The 22,290-nt window shown below is 38.9% G+C and overlaps 1 protein-coding gene across 1 annotated transcript; it reads right to left on the reverse strand.

Moving 5' to 3' along the window:
• Positions 1 to 4,948: 4,948 nt before the first annotated feature.
• On the reverse strand, positions 4,949 to 6,560 carry LOC109083613 (transcription factor HES-1). The gene is made up of 4 exons (XM_019098385.2): positions 6,115 to 6,560; positions 5,906 to 6,001; positions 5,711 to 5,798; positions 4,949 to 5,494 (listed from the first exon to the last, which is right to left on the reverse strand). The coding sequence occupies exons 1-4, from the start codon at positions 6,220 to 6,222 to the stop codon at positions 4,974 to 4,976; spliced, it is 813 nt and encodes a 270-aa protein (XP_018953930.1). The 5' UTR covers positions 6,223 to 6,560; the 3' UTR covers positions 4,949 to 4,973.
• Between the last annotated feature and the right edge of the window lie 15,730 nt (positions 6,561 to 22,290).

Genomic DNA, 22,290 nt, shown 5'->3' on the forward strand with positions numbered 1-22,290 from the left:
GGGCATTAGTAGATTCTGATACAGGACTCAATTACCTTTTGAACATACTTGACTGCCCTGCAACTAACTTTTGTAAGAAAGAAATAATACAAACTCAAGTAACGCTTAAAAAAAATGGGTATTTGAAAGATATGGCGCACATGACGCAACCTTAGCATGCCCACCCCCATCAAAACATGCCGCCCTACCCGTCTCATTATGTCTGATGCAAAAGAGCATCAGCAGAACAGCAGCCTGTGGGTGTCAGATCAGACAACCTTCCCAGAGTGATCGCTGGCAAAAATTAAAGCTCTGTGGTGGATCTGAAAGAAAAGAATGTAAATAAACACCCAGACAGCACGGCACTTTAATGGCTTGTCACACTAGTGCACTATCGCACTGCCCAGCAATGTAGCGGTCCCGCCACTGGTTTTATATAAGAAAGGGGATTAGTAAGTGGCCCACGGAAGCATCGCTTTGGCTTAAACCATTTTGCGTGGACAGTGTGAGAGGCGGTGGGATAATGCCATTTTACATCCCTGTGTTTCAGAAGCTCATGGAACCTTCAGCATGATGTGAGCCTCTCTGTCTGCAACTACAAAGTCCAGAAGAATGACAATGAGAACAAAATGTCACCTATGGATGAGATTTCAGAATAAAAGCAACACCTAATCTAAAGGGAACAATATAGACAGAAGCGTACAATAATTTGACTTTGGGATTAAAATGGTGTGTGTTCTGTAAAATGTTTATGAAAAATGAACTAAACTTTAAAACATTTCCTAGAGCTGATATTGTGCAAGTTATCTGAAGCAGGAATACAACAACAGCCACAAAAGTCCATGTCTTTTTGCTTGTGTGTGTCTGTCTCATGTGCTACTTTCTATGCATGTCTGTGTGCTTAAATATACATCCTAGGAGCTTCCCAAGGGTCCTATGATGAACATCACTCAGGCCTATCACAGGAAACATGTGTCCTCACACCTGCTTGAATGCTTTTATCTCTTGCAGTGCATATCCGTCTCTCCTTGACCAAAAACCTTGCATGTATAACAGCTTTAGATTAAAAAGTAAAATGCCAGTAAAGTGTCAGTATCCACACAAACACAAACCACCAGAGACATTAGACATCCAGAAAGGAAATGTATTGATTTTATTGTAGTTGATTTAGAGGAAAATAGCTACAAAAGCATCTAAAAAGTGCAAGAGAGCTACTGCAACCTTACATTCAGTATTATGTATCTGGCCACACCATTATTAATGGTGGATGCAAGAGTTACAAACTAGGTTTATGCATTGCATTTTATACCCTTATTATAATATATAAATATATAACATTGTAAAATATTTAAAATAAAATAACAATATTGCAAAATTACAATAGTATTTTAAATTGTAACAATATTTCACAATATTACTGTTTTTGATGTTACTGCAGTACTGTTGAGACGTCTTTCAAAAACATAAAAAAAATTTAAATCCTACAAACCCTAAACTTTTGAACAGTAGGTCTAACGAATATTTGATATTAAATACATTATTTTTGGCTTTTTTCACATATTAATGAACCGCATTAATTAAAAACAATCTCAATGCTGAGTGGATTGTCTTAAGCTGTACATTTATAAATGATCCCCTTTCTTCTCATAGACAAAATAAATTCCTTAATTCTTTTGTAAGAATTTCCATCTAGGCTATATAGTGTTTATATATTTGTTTTCCTTTAACTTTAAAAGCTGCAGAGCTTTTGCCATCTCCTTCATCTCCTGTTCCAAAAGTGTCACTTTGATTACTCATTGGTCATTCACATTAATCCTTATTTGCTCCTGTCAGAGAGAAAGCCCTTGACCATTGCTGCTACTTTTTGAGAACTTAAAAAAAAAAAAAAAAAAAAAACCTTGTTTAGAGGCTCTCGGTCTCAAATCAAGATAGCTTTATGTATATAAAAGTGAAACAATAGTAGCCTAATTGAAAAGACACTTTTTTGGCACAGTGATCATCACATTTTTGTTAGCAAGGTAATATATTCAAGAGTAAATCGAAGTGAATATTATAATGAATAATGCATTTGCTGATCTGTATTTGCAGCTAGTTGTAATCGACTATCCAGCTTCTGCTTCCCTCTGAATGATATCCCCTGTACAGATACAAACACGTTGTGCATGTGTAACCTCTTTAACTCTATATTTAGGGAACGTGTTCTTCTTATCGTGGCTTCCATCATTCCATCCTCCTTCCCGTCCCCTGCCCTCGTCCTCACGTACGCCTTTGCTGTCTAACTACCCACATACTGCCCCAATCATCTCTGCTCTACCCCCCTCAGATGGGCCCTGTGCGTCAGCGCTTGCTGGCAGGCAGACGGAGGGGTGTTTGGGCAAGCAGCGGGAGAGTTGATGCGTGTGTCAGAGAGACGCTCTCCCACATTCCCCTGGCGGCTGGCAGTGCGCCGGCTGTGGGAAGGGGGTTCGCCTCTTTCTCACGACCTCTCAGGTTCCTCAGCTCATCTGGGAGCTATTCATTTCCTGCCAGAAAACAGCCTTTCCCCTGCAACTGCAGGAGAGGGCGAGAGAGGGAAAAGAAGTGTGAATGGGAGAAAGAGGGCTGCATAGTGAGTCCAGAGCTTGGTACAGCAATCCCTGTGCTTAAATCATAAATCCCAGGCTTGTCAGGGCTACAATCAAAGACAAGGCGGTAATGATGACGAGTTAAGAGAGAGAGAAAAGGAGAGAGAGAGATAGAATGGGAAAAAGAAGGAGAGAAAGGGAGAGATCATGCCATATGGTAACACTTAGGAGCCAAGGAGGAAGCAGAGAGGGGGCTTGCATTTAGTCCTTTTTTATTTTCTCCCGTTTTTCCCCTTCATTCTCCTCTCAAGCCTCTTGCATTTGCACAGAGTATGGGAAAAGTTAATTGACATGCATGCTGGCTAACCCTCCGGTCATGTTGTGACATGTGCACGGGTGTCCCAGCACAGTGGTCAGTGCGCCGGTAACCTGAGACCATCGTAAAGCTGTCCTACAGGGGCGGGTTGTAGCGAGGCAGGAAGGGGGAAGCACATCTGAAGGGGATCGGTGGGTTTTCTTGGGTTGTGCCGCTCGATCCAGCTGTAACCTTGGTATAAGCAGGAAACGAATGCATGGCCTGCCACAACATTGTAAATCTGTTGAGATGGTGACGCGCTCAAAGTTAAGGTGGGCAAAACCAGGCTGACCGATTCGAGATGAGCGTGTCCTCACAGGCTTTCCTCTAACATGTGGTTTCAATCTCTATACTCTCGGCACCACAAAAGGTGTGATGGAAATTCAAAATGATCGTACTTATCCACACTTTGTGCCTCAAAGCAGGTAATTGCAAACACCTGCAATGCCCCCTTCTAAGAATGGCCACACTGAAATGGCTTTAGGCAACAAACACCTGGGAAACACAGGGATGCATGAAGAAGGAAACGTTTCATCATGTCAAGTGTTTTCCTGTTTTAAATGAAAAAAGCCATGTGAGTTGTGTGTAAATATTTCTGCATCATTTTTGCTCACACAGATAAAAACGCCTAAGCTTATAAGTAGCCCCTATATTATCATCATCAATTATCGGGTGTACTGATTATGTCAACAGAATTATGCAAGTAATTTGACTAGGTGTTAACAAACAAGTAGGTGAAAGTGTTGAGCAGTCCACTCGGTGGCTCTGCAGGTGCACTTCACATTTGAATTACTAGATGGCGCTAAATTGTCGTGTAATAAAAATCGTTTGCAGTCATTTTCTCTCCTGCTGAACTTTGCATTCAGCTTCATCCTCTTGCAATTTTCTTGCTGGCTGTCACACACAACTTATACACAGGCATTCAGTAGTAATGTTTATGAATTGTGATACAATCCTTAAATGTCTGTAATCGGGAATCGGTATCACGATTGTAATCGGTAGGTAGGCGTTACGTCATAATAGTTTATATATATATATAGGCTATATATATATATATATATATATATATATATATATATATATATATATATATATATATATATATATATATCGCTTTTTATGAGAATATTAATTTAATTAGTGATAGCTTCTAGTTTATGACATTGCTAAGCTATAAGGGAAAAGAAAAACAAGAAAAAAAAAAACTTGTTAAATAATAACGATAGAAATTTCGAATTATAATTGGACACGTTTATACATCCTAACAAAGTACAACTTTAAATAATAATAATAATAATAATAATAAAAAGGACCTGGGTTTCACTAAATCAATTTAGAAGTTGATGACCTATGACAAGCTAATCAGCGTACACCATATTTATTTTTTAGTGAATTATAACGAAGCTACGTGACAGATGTTGCTACAGTTTGGTAAGTGGATTTTAATGGTTTTTAACTTTGCAGTCTTTCCAACAAAAACCTAGTCACAGAAAAATACTTAAAACGATTTATTGAACGCAATGTGGGCCTATATTCATACTACACTGAAGAACCCGGTGTAACGTGTTCCCCCGGCGTGATTTTACACAAGTCTGAGTTTGTGCTATTCAGAGTTTGAGAGAAACACCAAGCTTCTTTGACTGCAGCATATTTAGCCTAAATTTGCATGCGATATGGCCCGAGTCATCGCTTAGGCCTATTTTAAGGTAAGAAAAGTTCACAAACTGTGAAAACAGAATAAAACTAACACGGAGGCAACCCTTTCATTTTTATGACATTTTATTTATCTTCCAAAAAGAAGAAACTTGAAAGCGCATTCAACATATCTTTGGCATCACAACGTGGAAAAGATACCGCAAATATAATATATATAAAAATGTGTTTTGAGGGGTTTTTAAATATAAAAATTTTTTTAATATGAACTTCTCTCCCTTTTGATCTATACAAATATAGTGCATCATCTCTTAAAACACATTTTTTATACAAAAAGAACAAAAAGTAACGCTTAACAAAGAAAACAAGTGTCATTTGCCTTTAAAGAGTTTTTTTCTTTCTTTCTTTCTTTTTTTCATAGTCTACCAAGGCCGCCAAACGGAATCTGACGTGACGGACGGTGCTCCCGGAGACACGGCCACCGGAACCGGTGTGCTGGAATTGTTGGCATACACTGGAATAACGGGACCGTTTGGAGCAAAGGCAGCGTTGGGAATCAAAAAGGCGAACTGTCCGTCCGTTGCCGGCACAAGCTGGAAACCTCCGTATACTTTTGTTGCGTCAGAAGTCAAGTTGGAGGAAGCCCCGCTTTTGCAAGGGACTCCGCTAAGAGGCACAGCGTTGGCTTGCTGAGTCGCGCTGGGGATTTGAACCATTGGTTGACTGAAGGATGGATGAGGAGGCCCGGCAGGTATCTGGTGCTGTGTTGGATAATTCATAGCGTTGATTTGTGTCATGCAGCTGGCTAAGTGACCCAGCAGCCGGGTCCTGACCTCGGTGTTAACCCCTTCACAGGTAGACAGGAACCGGGTCACCTCGTTCATACATTCACTGAATCCAGCCCTGTATTTCCCAAGAACGGTGGGATCCGTGTTCAGGGCAGCTGTTAGGGAAATAATGCAAGACATTCGGTCAAATGATTCAGAGTCGATGAACATAAAACTGTTCTGAGTCATTTCTAAAACTGTTCTCAATCTAGTCGAATTCAGTAGAGGGGGGGTTAATATCTCGCAACATTTAAAACAAGTGCTGAGTTCCTGGAAGTTCTCATAAAACTAGCCTACTTATTTTATGATTATTCATTAGACTTGCGACTTACCGGTCATTTGTGCCCGCTGCATGTTTCTGAGGTGTTTCACTGTCATCTCCAGGATGTCCGCTTTCTCAAGTTTAGAGTGCCTGGAGCTCTGTGTGAAAATGGGGACTGATTTAGACATTGTCGGCTATGTGAGGAGATAAATAAATATTCAATCCAGATGTAAATGTAAGAATCAATCGGATTTTCAGTACTTACATCTTTTTTTAGAGCATCCAAGATTAACGTTTTCAGCTGACCCAAGCTTTCGTTGATTCTCGCTCTTCTTCTTTTCTCCATAATGGGTTTAGAAGACTAAAATGCCAAAGGAAAAAAATCAAATCAAAGTCAAATTCTCTGACTACTTTCAAACTGCATCGCTGTTTGAAAATGAATGCTGTAGCCTACAGTTCAGAATCAATACAAACCTTTCTGTGCTCTGAAGCCGTTTTGGGTTTATCAGGTGTAGTGTTCATGCTCGCCGGAGTCGCGGCAACCGGAGACGAGGAGTTTTTTTCCATGATATCGGCAGGCATCTTCACTGGGAAGTATCCTTTGAGATTTGTTTATAAAAGAAATCCTCCTGTATCTTCTACTAGAGTGAACGCTGTACGCATATACAGTTCCAACTATGAATGGATATCCGCACGAAGTGTCCCGAGTTCAACTGGTGCGGCAATGATGTCACAGTCTCTGATTTCACCGTTTGCCAGCGGTCGTAGCAACTGCCTGCCTCAGCTTCGTGTTGGTCTTATTTATATCTCCGACTGCACGCGAACGGCTCGTGTGAAACTTCCCAAACTTTCTTTCCCACAGTAACTTTCTACCAATCAGCGTGAGGGACACGCGGCCCGAGGGGAGGATGGCTCGTGGTCGGCGCCCCTCCATTGGTTGTTTAGCGTTTGAGCGGGTGGCCAATGGCGCGCGGCCGGGTTTAGGGCACAACCGGGACTGCCTTCAATCATTCAGTTTACATATTAACACTTAACCGGTCTCCGCAAAGAAACAGCAAACTTTATAATTACAGTTCAATACACACATATATTCTATTGAATTTAAGTCAACTAAAAAATGCATACATTCTGCACATTATAGAAAGTTTAAAACATGAAAAAGCTTAGGCTACTATTGCAATATTAATGTTAAAAGGGTAAAATAAAATGCATATGAGTTGGGGGTGGGGGGGGGTTCAGAAGGAACGTTGTACTTCATCTATTTTACTTCCAACATTTTTTATAAGTTGCACTGTAGGAAATCAATTAACTTTTCATAATGATTTCTGTCATTCGATTTAAAGTGGTTAAACATTTGCATAATCACTGCAGCCTAAATTTGGCTCTACTTTAAATGAACTTAAAAAAAATAACTCAACAATTAAATTTAATCTTTCAGTTTTAGTGTGTTTCATATTTTCCTTTGTTAAGTTCATTTGACAAGGCAGCGCTGTATTTCTTTAAGCGCGTTGCTGCTGTTGGCATTTTGACATCTGTCGACTCACGAGCGCTATTGTGAATGTGGAGCACGTGCCAGGATGTTTTATTACCTCCGTGGTTGAGGTTTGGCTGGCGGGCTAGGGGTGGCGGTGGTGGTTTACATTAGAGGGAAGGTAAATAGCAGCTGCTGTTCTAAAAGCCTGGGAAAACCACGCCCACCGAGAGCTCGATCGGGCTTATCGGAATGCGAGCCAGTGTGAAGATATTTCTGACCGAAAGCGCGCACTGCACGGAGAGTGTCCTTGACTGTGTCTGACAGAAGCGGCTCTAATTTAGGTCATGATTTTATGATCCTCGGATGAGTTCGCAAACAAACGCCACAAAACACTGAATTCATTCATGCTTTTCTGCCTGTACTTCGTCACGTCTTTATGTATGCAATGAAAAAGCAAATAACAAAGTCCAAGCGCATTTTGGACGCTGTGCGCTAGACGGAAATATAGATTGTCGAATGTACAGTTTACACGATGACGTTAGCATATTGCATACGTTGCCATCTATCATAAACTAACAGACTTGTCAGTTAGTGGTCTGTCATAATCCACTAACAGTAAAGACTGTGCTTGGAGTGTGTGGAGTGGGTTGGCAGCCCTCTGATATGAGAGTCTCCAGCTGCTGCAGACCCCGCGACACGTGGCGCGCAAGCGGCGGGGGAAGGCGCTGCTCCTGCCGGCTTTGCGCGCGTCTGCGGGACAGAGCGCCGGGGGTTCGCCTGCAGTTCATGAGTGTGATATATCATAGTGGCAGGCTGCTGAACAGTCTGCATTGTTTTATGCGTTTCTAATCACATCTACTCAGTTTCTGCTATAAAATTCTTACTACTGAGGACACCACAATGTTAATGTATACATGTTGATATTAATGAATTGCTATGGTAATAAACAATACATATAAAATTGCAATCAGATCCATAAAACAATTATAGTTTGTGCATTGCTATCATCAGTTTTGCTTTTAGTAATGCACATATTTATTTGTTTGCTTTTTGTAGATGAGACAGCTGTTGGAGTTCAATAAGTTTAACCAATTAAACATTAATGTTAATCACTGTTAAATAAGAAAAATGAAAGAGAATATTATCTTATTCAATGTTATGTTTATCAACAACATGCATTATAGCTGCATGTAAAAAAAATCTGCTAGAAATATTGTGGCTGACATGTCTTCTATTTTAATAGCTGCTATGAATGTTTCCTATTTGCATATGGTTTTGAAATAAAATGCTTATGAGATGGGGGGGGGGGGGGGGGGGGGGTGATGTAGGGGTGGCATAACAATTATACTGAACAAGTAAATTAGTGTTACAACCCACCCCGAAAGTGGGGGTAGGTCGTAACAGACAGCACTCTCTGTGCCTCACACTTATTTACACAGTTCAGGGTTAAGAAGTAGATTTCTAAACAATGTCAATTTGAAGCAGATAAATATGGGAATATTGTATCAAAGTTTGAGACACAAAACACCTGAGTTACAGGCAAAATGTGTTACAATAATGCAAGAAAATAAATTTTCTAGGTCTACACATTTTTAATAAATAATTACTACTCAAAGTACTCAATGTCCCATTTATTTACACTGCGAAACAGATTCATCGCTCTTTCTCACACTTGTAAAGGACTTGCAAAACAAATGTATTGATGTCAAGTAGACAAAGACCGGTAGATTCAGAAACCTTTAGTCTCCGCATGAGTAACTTTCTCATGCTCGTGTTGCATGAGGGATCTAGAGGTTGCATTGAATTACGGGCAGGTTGCGTTGTCCCTCCCTTTACCCCCCCTTGAGCACCTGGACGCTGCCAGTCCTGTGTGTGTTTTTCTGTAGTGTTACCTTTTGTGAGATCATGTCGTTATTGTGTCTGTATGAAAAAATAGTCTCATTGTTACAGTGTGTATGAATTGCTGACATACTAAATTGCAACAATGAAGAACAGCAGACGTTTCCACAATTAAGTTTATTATTGCTGTGTAAAAAGTCCATATTATTTTGTATCACTCTGTTTTATTGGCATTGTTATTGACATAATAGTTAAAGCAACACTTTCATGTCTTAGCAAAGTCTTTGTCACCGCTTCTATCTCTCTATCTTGCTCACTCACGTACACACACACTCACACACTTCCCTCTGCAGCCCCTTTCCACCCCTCTCCTCTCTCTCTGGCAGAATCATATCTTTATCAAGGTCTCTCAACCATGGCTGTCCACACACAGCAATAATGTAATCACGACTAAAGTACGTGAGAAAGTGGGAGATAGCATGCTCCCAAACAAGCTGAGCTGCAATCACAGAGCCAGTGTAAAGTTAATGTGTAAGCCACTGATGAATGCCAGCTGCCAAAGGAAAGTTGCTGTTGATGGCTCATAGGGATCTCTTGAAAGGGTCGGGCAGTCGGTAGTGAGGGTGTCAGGGTGTCAGCCTCGCTCAAGGAGCTGTCAGTCACTTTTGGCAGCTTACTGAAATGCATAATATGACATTGGCAGATATCCATATGTGTAAACAAACATAATTTTATACTAGTGTCTTAGATGATCCTTAGTTGAGCTAAATAATGCTTATATAAAGTAAAAATGTGATTATTTTAATTGTTTAGTTTACTTACAATCCTGAAGTTCTGAGAAATAACAATATTCACTGCAGCATGAATTGGTTGCATTTGACTGTTTGCCAGTGTTCTTTGCATGGTTGTTGGTTGTTTGTTGTCCAGTCAAGGAAATTGTTATTTTGTGATGAGTGTGATGTTTTTAACAGTTTAAGCCAGCAAGCACTTTGGCTTCCATGTGTATTTCTGATGAAAAAGTGAAGGTAAATTAAGGTAACTCTTTTTAGGATGTTACAACTGTAAAAATAATAATAATAATAATAATAATCTGAAAATGTGATGATTCTGTCATTATTTACTCACTTGAACATTGTTCCAAACCTACAGACTTTAATCAGAGGTCATATTGAATTTAACGTGTATGAAAACAAGGCTATTAAAGACAGACTTAATTTTTTTTTTTTTTTCATTACTCTTTCAAAAATGTTTTATGGAGTTTTTGTCTACTGACAGTTTTTTTCTGGAAAGATGCTTCATCAGCTGAACAATTGGTATGTTTTTAAACAACGGTACAGTCCACTGAATCCACTGTACTTCTATCCCTCACAGCCTCGTTTTCATTCATAACATATCAAAAATTGCACTACTAAGGTCTATGTCGCTTCCTTTGTTCTGTGGAACACAATAGAAGGTATTTTGTAGAATGATTTTGCCCATTAAATGGGGTCTAAAAACAACATTGGACCCCAATGACTTTCCTCGTATGCAAAAAAAAAACAAAAAAAAACCTTGAAACATTTTTCAAAATATTTTCTTTTGTGTTCCACAGAAGAAATAAAGTAATAAATAAAGAAGATCCATAAAGTCGCAAAGATTAAAGTCTCAAACCCAAAGAAATATTCTTTATAAAAGTGAACGCTCATCCACACCTTCCTAAAATGCCTCATTCAAACACGCCCCCACATATCTATGTCACTGTGTGGGAAGATTTGCATAACACCACCCAATGTATACACAAAGAAAGAAGGCGTAACTTTTATTCTCACTGTAGTATTGTTGCCACTGCAGCCATGTCGTGGAGACGCTGTGTGTTTCGTTTGCGAAAGCCAAACTACTTTGTTTGGCCTAGTCTCAGCCTCGGATGTCATGCCCACGGACCATTGGCTGAATGTCTGATGCATACGACACACAAAATTGGAAACACTTCGGAAGTTTCAAAGTCATCCGCGGTTTGGTTGAATTATTCAGGATTTTCAGGAGAAGTGCGTATCGCATTCTTTAACTTTCGCCTAGAAACTAATATGCTGTAAGCCAAACCCCCTTATGTTAGAAGAAAGCCATCATGTTTACAACTGTGACAATGAGTGTTTATCAGGATCAGCTAAATGCTGGGTTTTCAAAAGTATTTGAAATATTTAAAGTTCGGGGCATAGAATCTTTAAAATATGTCCAAGAGTTTTACACACAGTGTGTTATTGTGGGGACATTTCCACGCCCCTAAACATAACGTGGCACAAAATGAAACATGATTGGTTGCTTTATCTGTCAGTCATATGGCCTCTTGGGCGGTCCTTGCCATTCAAAGCAGCCAAGGTTCCCAGACCTTCTGCCATTAGTCTGAAGGCCTGGCTATGCGAGACTCTGTTTGGCCTTTCAAAAGAGGACACAACTAGAAATCAATGGTCAAGTTTTATTTACAACACTGTTCCAGAACAGTACAACCCAAATATTAGAGTGTGTGCAGCGCATTTTACGAAGGAAAGTTTCCTGAACCTGGTTAGGGGCGTAACATGTCCGTCACATGCTTGAGGTATTCGGCCAATCACAACACACTAGATAGCTGGCCAATCAGACCACACCACTCTTTTCAGAACAATGAGCTTTGTAAAAGTCAATTGCGTTCTAGAAAGGCAGGGCATAGAGCAACAATAATGTACGGTATGTGGAAAATAATGTATTTTTAGAACCTTAAACTGCGTTAATACATTGCATTACACCAAATACATTCTTTTTAGCAACCTTATATGACCCCTTTAAAGCAATGACAATGTGACATTTTAAGTTCAGTATTATTATCAAGTAAATGACTTCGACCAAAAAAAAACATGCAAACAGCCTCCATTGTTTAAGTTAAATTTTTTTTGTTTTGTTTTTTTACAGTGGATTTTTATATCCACTTGTGTATTTCTGTATTCTGTTTATCGAGAATGATTAATCTAGCCTGTAACCAAGATATAAGAAGACAACCACTTGCTGAAGTAAAAAAAATAAAAAATAAAATGTGAGAGGGTGCCAAAGTTTCTTCCAGCACTAAGACCCTTCAAGTACAGAGAAACAGGGAGAAAGGAAGCGAAATAAGAGGTGGGAGAAATGAGAGAGGGGAGTGAGAGTTGCTTTGGAGACCCTCCAGCAGTCTTCCCACGGAGCAGATGCAACAGCCAGAGTGAGTGCTGGAACATAGGCGCCACATACTCACACACAGCAGCAAGACTCATAGCCTCCAGGGCCTGAGGGGATCAGAGGCAGGGGCGTGATAAAGCGTCGATTCACAGCGCTCTTCATGCACATGCATACACACACATGCGCACACCTACATGTAAATTCCCCAAGACCAAAACACACCTTCATGCACGCTCACACACAGATCACTCAGGGTCACCACCAGCCTCGCAGACATTAGTGCTCTGTTGTACTTAGCAGGGACTGGGGAGCTTTTCAAACAGATGCATAGCACAGTGGTGATTCAAGCCTTTCCGGGCTCACTTCGGCTCCTGCTGTTGCTCCTGCTTCTTCTGTGGCAGGGGAGAAGTGTGTGCCTTAGGGGGGGATCTTTAGTAAAGCTTAGCCAAGTTCTCTCTCCCATGGAGCTGCGTACCAGGGGCTGTGTGCTTGTGTGGAGGAGGCAGTAGAGACTGGGTCATGGGTCACTACGTGAGCATGAGTATCTGGCTGCCAGGCTCAACTGGTTTGGGTGGTGAGTGAATTAACAAGCCTGGGGCGCTATTGCTAATGACAACCCTTCCAATAGAGACAATACACTTCCAAGCTCAAATAAATGCATGAAGCTCTTCATTGTATTGTACATTAACGCACCATGTAACATTCGGCGTGTGTGCCATTTAACTCACTTTATACTTTCTCAGACCACAAAGGTTGAAAACATTCTTTTCAAGTTTAAGATAACCACAATGTTAACCGAGAGCTGATAACTGATAGCTGTCTTTCTCTCACTGTTGATGGTATCTATACCGAACCCTGAAGATAAAGAGGTATTTTACACACAATGGCCAAGCAATAGGCCATATTCCTTTTTGTTTACGAAAAGGATCTTGATCTTGCTGCGTTTGAATTAAAAGTAAGTAAACCGTCCTGTTTCCTCTTCAGGGAGTCCTATTGTTTACAGTAGATAAACTGTTGAAAGTATAGGCCCACTTTAGTTGTCTTGCATAATTATCTTTCACAGGCTCTGGGAGAGTGTAAATAAACAGCAGGAATCGTTGAACTTACCTTTAACTTCACCTCTCAATTTACATATTAAAGCCTCAGTTGAATCTTACTGCCCATTTTTTTATGATTTCTTCACTTTTCTATATGCAGTGTATTTGTCAGTGTTTTTGTTGTTGTTGTTATTTTTGAAATTTTTCAGTTCTAAATGTGAAGTTAATATGAAAAAAATAAAAATAAAATAAAATTGAGAATCTTGCTTAAGTGACATGTTTGCAAGTTACAAATAAATTCTTCCAAATGAGTAAAACTCAGTGCTCACACTTTTCATTCCGTATGCTAAAATTTTGTATAAAGATGAAATGTTTTAAGAGAGTGTGAACACACTGAGAAAGGTCCTGTATGACTGAAACATTTGAATTTTTAAATGCACTGAGCACTTGATTTTGCACATTAAGTAATAAAAGTCAATTGCTGCTAGTATCTCAGCATGTAACCCTTTTTGCAACAAACTAAGTAAGAATCTGAATGTGAATATGATTCAAAAAGCTTTAAAAATCCCAAAATGCACATTGCTTAATTAAAATATGATTATGAATGTTATTGTTTAATGTCTTTGTTTGCTCAGTGTAACACCAGTGTCATTTGGCTTTTACTTTCAGAACGAAAATATTGAAAAAAAAAATTGTGACCTGCACCTGAGTTAATCTTCATAAATTAGTTATTCCCAAATCAGATATCTATATACTTGGCCTTCTTGTATCGAAGCAGATGTTGAAAATGTAAAAGGGTCATGTCCCTAGATAACAGCCCCCCTGGTTCATGAGCTTTGCTTCAGCAGAAGATTATAGTCCCCCCCCCCCCCCCCCCCACCGCATCCAGCCCAGCCACCTCCCCTCACTCCACCACCTTTCCCGTGGGAGTTTGCAAAGGCAGGATAACCTTGAGACCTCCGCTGGGTCTCTGCCAGGAACATTAAAGAGCTCTAACCCCCTCCTAGCATGCCCACCCAGTGCACTTCTACCCCATTTCTAACATTTCTTCACTTTTTGTCTAGTTTCACCTTTTTTTGGACTCATTTTTTTTTAGACTTTTCTTTTTGTAACCTGACTGTGAAACATCTCTCTCTTTCTCCCTCTCACACACAAACACACACTCTCACTCAAAACGCTGCCTCTCTTTCTCTCTCTATCAAGTCTTGGACAAAAAAGGGGGTAAAAAAGCACCATTCACATGATCTCCTGTGCAGTGCACTATTATCTGTAGATTGTCGAGCTGCCAATTTCAATTTCGCCGCCCTATTATCAGGCCTTGAAATAAACGCCTCATTTGAAAAGTAGAAATCAAACTGTCTCTACAGGAGGGATGACTGACGTTGATTGCAAACTAACTATTTGGTGCCAGGCTCCACTTTGTGCGGCTTTTGTCTCTCTCCGCTTTTTTCCCTCAGCTTCATGGCTGTCATATTCCTTTAGTACTGGAGAAGGTCAAGTGCCACTGTCTGAAAGATCTGAGGAACTGGAATCAACTCAGCGTCTCTTTCTCCGCCCCATTCTTGCCACCGTAGGTTTACATATTTTCATTTCTTTTAAGTTTTTCCATTTCTTTTTAAGATTCTAAAGCATTTTTATTAAATATACTTCAAAGTTATTCAAACGCTGAGATATTTTTGAAATGAGAATATAAGAGGATTGTTTATATCAAGCTGTTACCAATGAAGAAATTTCAAAATATTTCAGTTCAGAAAACTGGGGGAAAAAATCTCTGACAAAATGTAATAATAATACTAATAATAATAATAATAATAATAATAATAAGGCACCCCAAATCAGACTTTTAATAATAATAATACTAATAAAAATAATAATATTTCAATTAAATGAATATTTAAATTCAACAACAAAAGTGAATAAATTGAGTCAGTTTTTTTCAGTGAGTCATTCAAACTTGTTCACGATATCATCTGAATGATTCATTCAAATAGTCTGAATCAAAACCATTTTTCCTACTATCACTTTTAAAATTACTAAAAATGTTTTGGAAACATCATGGAAAAATATTGGTCAATAAATAGTTTTATTAACTGTCCTTTTTTCTTCTTTTTTTTTAAGCAGGTGCTGAAAATGATTCAATTTTGATCGATGTTGATGCACTGGCATGGACACAAAGTCTTTCAAAACATCTCACTGCTCTCTCTCTATCTAGTAGCCACTCACAAGTTCCCATGACATCATACGCCGCCTTTGAGTTCCTGGCCTGTTGCTCATTGTAGCCTAGGCTATTCATTGTGTCTCGCACAGAAACACTCACACACACACACATGACCTCATCACTGGCACATTCTCCCCAGGTTTCACCTTGCACCTCCCAATCACATTCCCTTTTCCCTCTGGCTGTATTAACACTGAATCTGGCCTCTTAGTCTCACTCCACCCATTCAGGGTCCATTGTCTCCCCCTGGACAAAGTGGCTAGCTTAGCCCAGTTGAAGCATCAACTTTCACCCTCAGAACTTACAGTCCCATTGCTGGTACTAGACTGATGCCTGTGAGCTTATAATTGGTTTCAATTGTAGTTTCACCCATAAGAGGGTTTAAGTCTAAAATGATTTGACTTGCAAGCATACAGATTATCATAAGTTACTATGCTCTATTCATTCTGACCAGAAATGTACAATTTAGGTCCACAAACAAATTATTGGTAACAGTTTTATATAAAATAAATGGCATCTTTGTTAATACACAAAGGGTTGGAATTTTTTTTCCATCACTGGCTTGCTTTTTATTTTGCATTGCATAATCTATGTCACTAATGGAATTCATCCCTTAAGGTGAGATACCTGTCACTCTAAACCTTTTTGTTGTGCTTTTTGTAAAAACAAGCACACTACCGGTGTTCCATGCATCACATTCCCTGGCTCTCCTTTCTTCTTTGTATAAATATAATTGTTTGTTGTACTGATTTTGCCTCAGGCACCCCTTGTATGACATTTTTGCCTTTTCTGTTTATGCTCCTCCTGTAGAACTCTAATCTATGGTTGCCTCTTTCTGTAATACAAAAATTAAAAAGGTAATGATGTTTTTCATAGAACTGCATTCATCTCACTATTCTAACTTCTTATCTTACATTTCTGACTATATTTTACATACAGTACATACAGTTGGCATTACTGCAAAAGTAATGTATTAAAATTAATCTAAGGTGTGTAAGGTCAGCATGAGGTCAAAGGTTCAGTATGCTGTTAGTAGTAACCCTTTGCCTTCTCATCCCATGTCCTAAAGCAAGAAATGACTAGATTAAAGCACATCTCTGACAGATCAGTCTGGATAACAACATCTGTTAAATTGGGTTCTTCCGTAGATAAGGAGGAGTTCCCTATCTCAAAGACCATCACAAATCCCCCTTCTAGTCATACACAGAATGCACCCCCTTTCCCTACAGGTTGCGATTGGCCAGATTCCCCTCTTCCTCACACTTGGTGAATTATTTATTTTGGGGAAACAAGAAGTTGTGCTCCACATGATGTTGAGTCTCATGAGTCTATTTTCATGCTTTGCAGGAATCAAGGAACTAACTGGACATTTAATTACTCAGTCACTTATTGAAAAGACGGCAGTGCAAGAGCTTTGCATAAATTATAGAGAGATGAAAATGTGCAACTGAGGTTATTTATTTATTTACTTCCCCCCCACAGATTGGCCAATTATACCCTTTAGGAAAAGGGGTAATCCTGGTCCGTTCCAGTCTGACTGCCTCTGGCCAGATGCATCCATTGCTCTCTTATTCTATCGTTCCTTCGTTTTAATCCTACCCACCACACCACCCCACTTAAAAATAATAATAATAATAATAAAAATAAAAAAATTCCCTCTCTCCTCTTAAGTAACTTTAATTGTCCTGGGGAAGTCATGGTTGGCCCCCAGGGCACAAAGCTCTGGTTTCTAATGAATGTTCCACTGATGGGATTATAAGCAGCCATGGGCAGCCATGATGTAAGAAGTTGTGACAGAAGGGGTATGATCCTCCTTTCAGATTTGTGTGAAAAGGTATGCAATATGGAAACATCAAGATGTTTCTATTATAACTTTGGCATTGCTTTGTTCTTCCTTTTTCTTCACTTGTTAGTTTGTTCATTTGCTCCTTTGTTTATTTCTTCATTAATTTATTTGTTATTTTCTTCATTTCCTAATTCCTTCTGTTTAATTTTTTCTTTATTTCCTTTCTTTATTTGTTCATTCATTTAATAATTTGGCCATGCATTCACACGTTCATTCACTTCTTCTTTCCTTCCTTTATCAATTACATTATTTATTTATTTTATTGTATTATTTATTTTAAAGAAATTAACTTAAATTCAGCAAGGGCACATTAAATCGATCAAAGCATTTATAACATGTTATGCAAAAGATTTATATTTCAAATAAATGCTGCTCTTTTGAAATTTCTACTCATCATAGATTTCCGGAAAAGAAAAATAAATGTTGCAGTTTCCACTGAAAAAAATAAAATAAAAAATGTTAAGCAGCACAACTATTTTCAACATTGATAATAATAAGACATGTTTCTTTAGCTCCAAATCAGTAAAGGATCATGTGACACTGAAGACTAGAGTAATGGCTGCCAAAAATTCCACTTTGCCATTACAGGAAAAAATTACATTTTAAAATGTATTAAAATAGAAAACTGTCATTTTAAATTGTAATGATATTTCACAATATGTGTTTTTACTCTATTTTGATCAAATGTGCATTAGTGAGCAAAGAGACTTATTTCAATAAACATTCACTTCTTTCAAACACTCCACTCTGTACTAGTAAATTGATATTCACTTTTACATAATTGGTGAAGCATGTTTGGCAACTGATCCTGATCAGACGTGCAAAGTGAATTGCTTAAAGTCTTTGACAGAATGTTTCTATTTACATCACATGTCAGCTCTTCTAAAATATTAAATTAATTCTGTGTGTTGGCAATCTGTGTTTGCGGATGTATGTATTTACAGTGTTTGTGTGCATGTGTGTGTGAGTGTTCAGTGCCTTCGAGGATTACTGAAGGGATCAGATGAGGCCTGAGTTCAGGTTGGCTCATGTCTGGGAGAGAATAGGAGACTAGAAAGAAATGAAAAGTAAGAACAGAGAATAAGAATGGTGCACAGAAGGAAAAGAGTGTTCTTCAGCAGCAAGTCAGATCATAGCAGAGATCAGCCATGAGCAAAAGCTCCATTCCATCGTGCTCTCTGCATCCTGTCTTGCGCTGGGCTCCAGACAGCCTGCAGGGCCCCCCACACAGACAAGCAGGAGCTCAGCTCTGTGTGTGTAAGAGAAGGAGGGAGAGAGAAAGGAAGAAATGAGGGGCACAGCCAAGCGTCATGCAACAATGTGTGTGGGTAGTACTATAAGCATGTGTGTGCTTTAAAGTGTGTGTGTGTGTGTGTGTGTGTGTGTGTGTGTGTGTGTGTGTGTGTGTGTGTGTGTGTGTGTGTGTGTGTGTGTGTGTGTGTGTGTGTGTGTGTGTGTGTGTGTGTGTGTGCGTGTGTGTGTGTGTGTGTGATGTGGTTAAATTGACTTCAAGTTTCCAGTGTTAGTGCCTGTAACATCTGTGATATGCATACAGGCATGCTTTTTTTTTTTTTTTTTTTCACTTGTTAATTTGTTCCTTTGTCTATTTTATTTGTTCCTTTTATTTTTTCTCTTTCTTTCTTTGTTCTTTCATTCCTTTCTTGTGAAAGGATAACTTGGAGAGTATTGATCCTCCCCAGCTGTGGAGGCAACCGTAGCCTTTGGAGGAGACAGAAGGGCAGAGAGATCTTGACCCAGAGTCTCATCGGCTCTCTCTGTATTCACCTTCACTCTGCTGCAGCCCTCGGCACACTCTACAAGACAACCTGTCATATTCCCACACTCATCTTCCTCCTCCTTCACTGTAGACTCATTACAGTGTAGTTGAATTCTTAATGCTACCATGTAAGGCTGGATATGGTGTGAACAAATGAAATGTATACCTATTTATACATTAAAATATGGATGAAATTATCATTTTGGAGGAGTTTGAGGTCCCAAGGATCTCTGTCGTATTCAATATAGCAATCTGGTTCTTCTGCAGTGGCACATCAGTATGCCACAATACTATAAAGTTAGACCGTTTGATCTCTCAAATATATCAGAAATGTTTCCATACTCCCCTGTGATGGCAGCAGAACCGTGTGGACCTAATCCTATAATGTATGGAATTAAATTGAAAAGCACAAGGAGGTGAAAAGCTGCTTTTTGTAAAGAAGGAATGGAAAGGGGGAAATGAACAGATTGATTGAAGGGGTGCTTCTCTTGTGGAGAGCAGGGGATAGCACATTGTGGAGAAGAGATACTGTCATATAGAGAAAGTGTACTGATGATTGAAAAGGTTTGGGTGTTGGGCTTATGTCATGGCTGTCAAGTCCATGTAATGCTGACCGGCCAGAGCCTTTTTACCTCTCTCCCCCCACCACCCCCCATCCCATGCTTGACAGCGCAGCGTGCAGAGTGTGGGAAAGGGCGGCCCAGGCACGCGCCAGATAAGATCACACAACAAACTGCCGGGGCCTCTCCAGGGAGTGCCACGCATGCTTTCAGAGGCAAACAGGCTCCCGCTGGCACGTAGAGAGGGCCCCCCAGGGCCTGGACACACACGCACATACACTGGCTCACTGTTGTAGAGGCCCTTGAGAAGAGGGACAAGTATGTCATCTCTCATTTCCCGTCCATTCACCCTCCATTTCCCCCCTTCTCAGTGTGAGTCATTTTGGTTAGCAAGTCCAAGCATTTTTCATTCACTGTTTATCTTTGAATAGTTCTTTTGACTGTGTTGTTATGTTTGTTGACCTCTCACATTTACATTTATTCATTTGCCAGACACTTTTATCCAAAGCAACTTACAGTTGAGGAATACAACAAGTGATTTACCATAAGATGGCAATAAACACGAGAAGTGCCAGACTTCCTGTCCTGATCTATTCAAATGGTTTCCTTTTCTTTTTACCCTCTTCATCTTTTTTGTTCTTTTTTTTTAACAGAACTCAAAAAAAAAAAAAAAAGTCATGCCAATGCCTGTGGTACATAAAGACCTTTTTAATGCTTATCTGCTACATATGTGGCATCTGAATGCTATTCACAGGGATTGTTTGCTGTAATGTTGGACATTTTTTGGTTTGGAAGTAAAAATCCTTTTTATTTTCTCCATAGACACTGATTTTTAATCATAACTTAACCTTTAACGGCAGACCTACCTTGAGCTCCAAGGTTGTTAATTGATAGTACATGTACAAGCTATCAGTATTTATTATTTCCACTTAGTTTTATGTAAACTGTTTTTATCAGTGCAATACCTTGTGAAAAAAGTACCCATGATCCTGCAGAGACATACCCATCCAATCAGAGAAATTCAGCAAACAAATTTAGCCAGATTGCCCATTTTTTGCCACCCCCTCCCTTTTAAGTACTGCACACATTTTTTATGCATCTGAATATTTTGCAATAAACTTAAAATATATTGTTTCTACACTTATAATAAACTAATTGAAATTAGTAGGTTTTTTTTTATTCAATACTAAAGTATACTGAATTATATATAAATTAGAAAGTAAAAAAATATTTCAGAGTAAATGTCCAGTGTAATTTAGCAAATATGTATGTGTTATCAGTATTTTATTTGTATTAAAGTATCACACCATTAACTTAGCAACATGCTGATGTCAAACGATATCAAAAGCAATAAAAGCAGTCTTCCGTGCAAAATCTGAAGTTGAAATGATGGGATTTACTGTTATTATAGTATGCGTTATAGTATGATGTGTAAAATTGATGGGGGGAGAAATCAATCCATCTGCCCGTAGTATTCTTCCATTTCTTCTCATCCACAGTCTCACAACTCATATATTTTCACCCTTTCTATCAAGCTATGTGTTGTGTTACGCTGCCTCACCATCCTTCTCAAGACACAAGCAACACAGTTACTGCTACATTTTACAAAGCCATTTCGTCTGATTTATGTAATCTTTATTCAGTTTTTAAATGCGACTGAGTATGTTTTTAGGCATCTGTTTGAGAAGCAACCATAAAATGCTGGTGAACGTTTTCCCTGGTGTCTTCTTTGTGAATGTCTAAATACTCCTCCAAAACAGAATTGGGAGGCAGAGGTCAAGAGAGATACTCTTATCCCAGAGCTACACGCTCTCTTTCTCCCTCTCTTTTTTACACAGACAAGGAGCTCACTCATACAAAGGAAGTTTGAGAAGCTATTCTCCTAGGTACCTTCTCCTTATGGCAAACTCTGCACACCCACACACGCCTACTTGCGAAGATACACTCAGGCCAAAATAAAGACCAACACACAGACTGACAGACACATATACAAGGAGTTACTTATTATTAAATATAAAAACTTACTCAGGACACACACAATTTGAGCATTCTCACGCTTGATTCTTCCTGGCATGTCAGAATAGATTTCCTTCCCTTTTACTAAATATTTACATAAGTTTGGACAGGAGTCAGATTGGCGAAAACAAAATAACCAATTCTTTCCGTCAAAGACAGCTGCCCACATAGCAAGATCTTTAGACAATTGTAATATTGTATACGCATTAAAGATATAGATCACTCAAAATTGAAAATTTTGTCATTATTTACTCACCCTCATGTTGTACCAAATTCATATGGCTTTCGTTTTTCTGGGGAACAAAAAAGAAGATGCATGAAAGTTATTAGGGTCCAAATAAATAATTAAGTAAGTAAGTAAATAAATAAATACTGCATACGAACTTAAGTCATACAGGTTTGGAAGAACATTGATTTAAATTTTTGGGTGAACTGTCCATTTAAATATTGTTTTGTATGGATTAATTTCATGGTACTTTAAGTTATTTTTGAAGCTTGAAAGTTCTAGGTACCAATAACTTTCATAGTACGGACAAAACAGGTGAACCATTCATTGTCAGTTTTGATTGCACTGTACCTTCAAATATCGAGAAAAAAAAAAAGTATATTCTTACTCAGTATTTTGTCCTGTTTTGCAGTAAAAAAATCAGAACCTAAATCAATTTAAAATAGCTAAAAATATATATTTTAAAATATATATAGATTTGTAGTTGTGTCCTCT

The sequence above is a fragment of the Cyprinus carpio genome, chromosome A6 (genome assembly GCF_018340385.1).
Source record: "Cyprinus carpio isolate SPL01 chromosome A6, ASM1834038v1, whole genome shotgun sequence".
Taxonomy (NCBI): Eukaryota; Metazoa; Chordata; class Actinopteri; order Cypriniformes; family Cyprinidae; genus Cyprinus; species Cyprinus carpio.

Coding starts and splice junctions, on each gene's coding strand:
- LOC109083613 (XM_019098385.2), bottom strand. CDS start 6,222: ATGCCTGCCGATATCATGGAAAAAAACTCCTCGTCTCCGGTTGCCGCG. Junction 5,799..5,905: donor TGGATGCTCTAAAAAAAGAT/GTAAGTACTGAA, acceptor ATTTTCACACAG/AGCTCCAGGCACTCTAAACT. Junction 5,495..5,710: donor GCAGCGGGCACAAATGACCG/GTAAGTCGCAAG, acceptor TTTCCCTAACAG/CTGCCCTGAACACGGATCCC.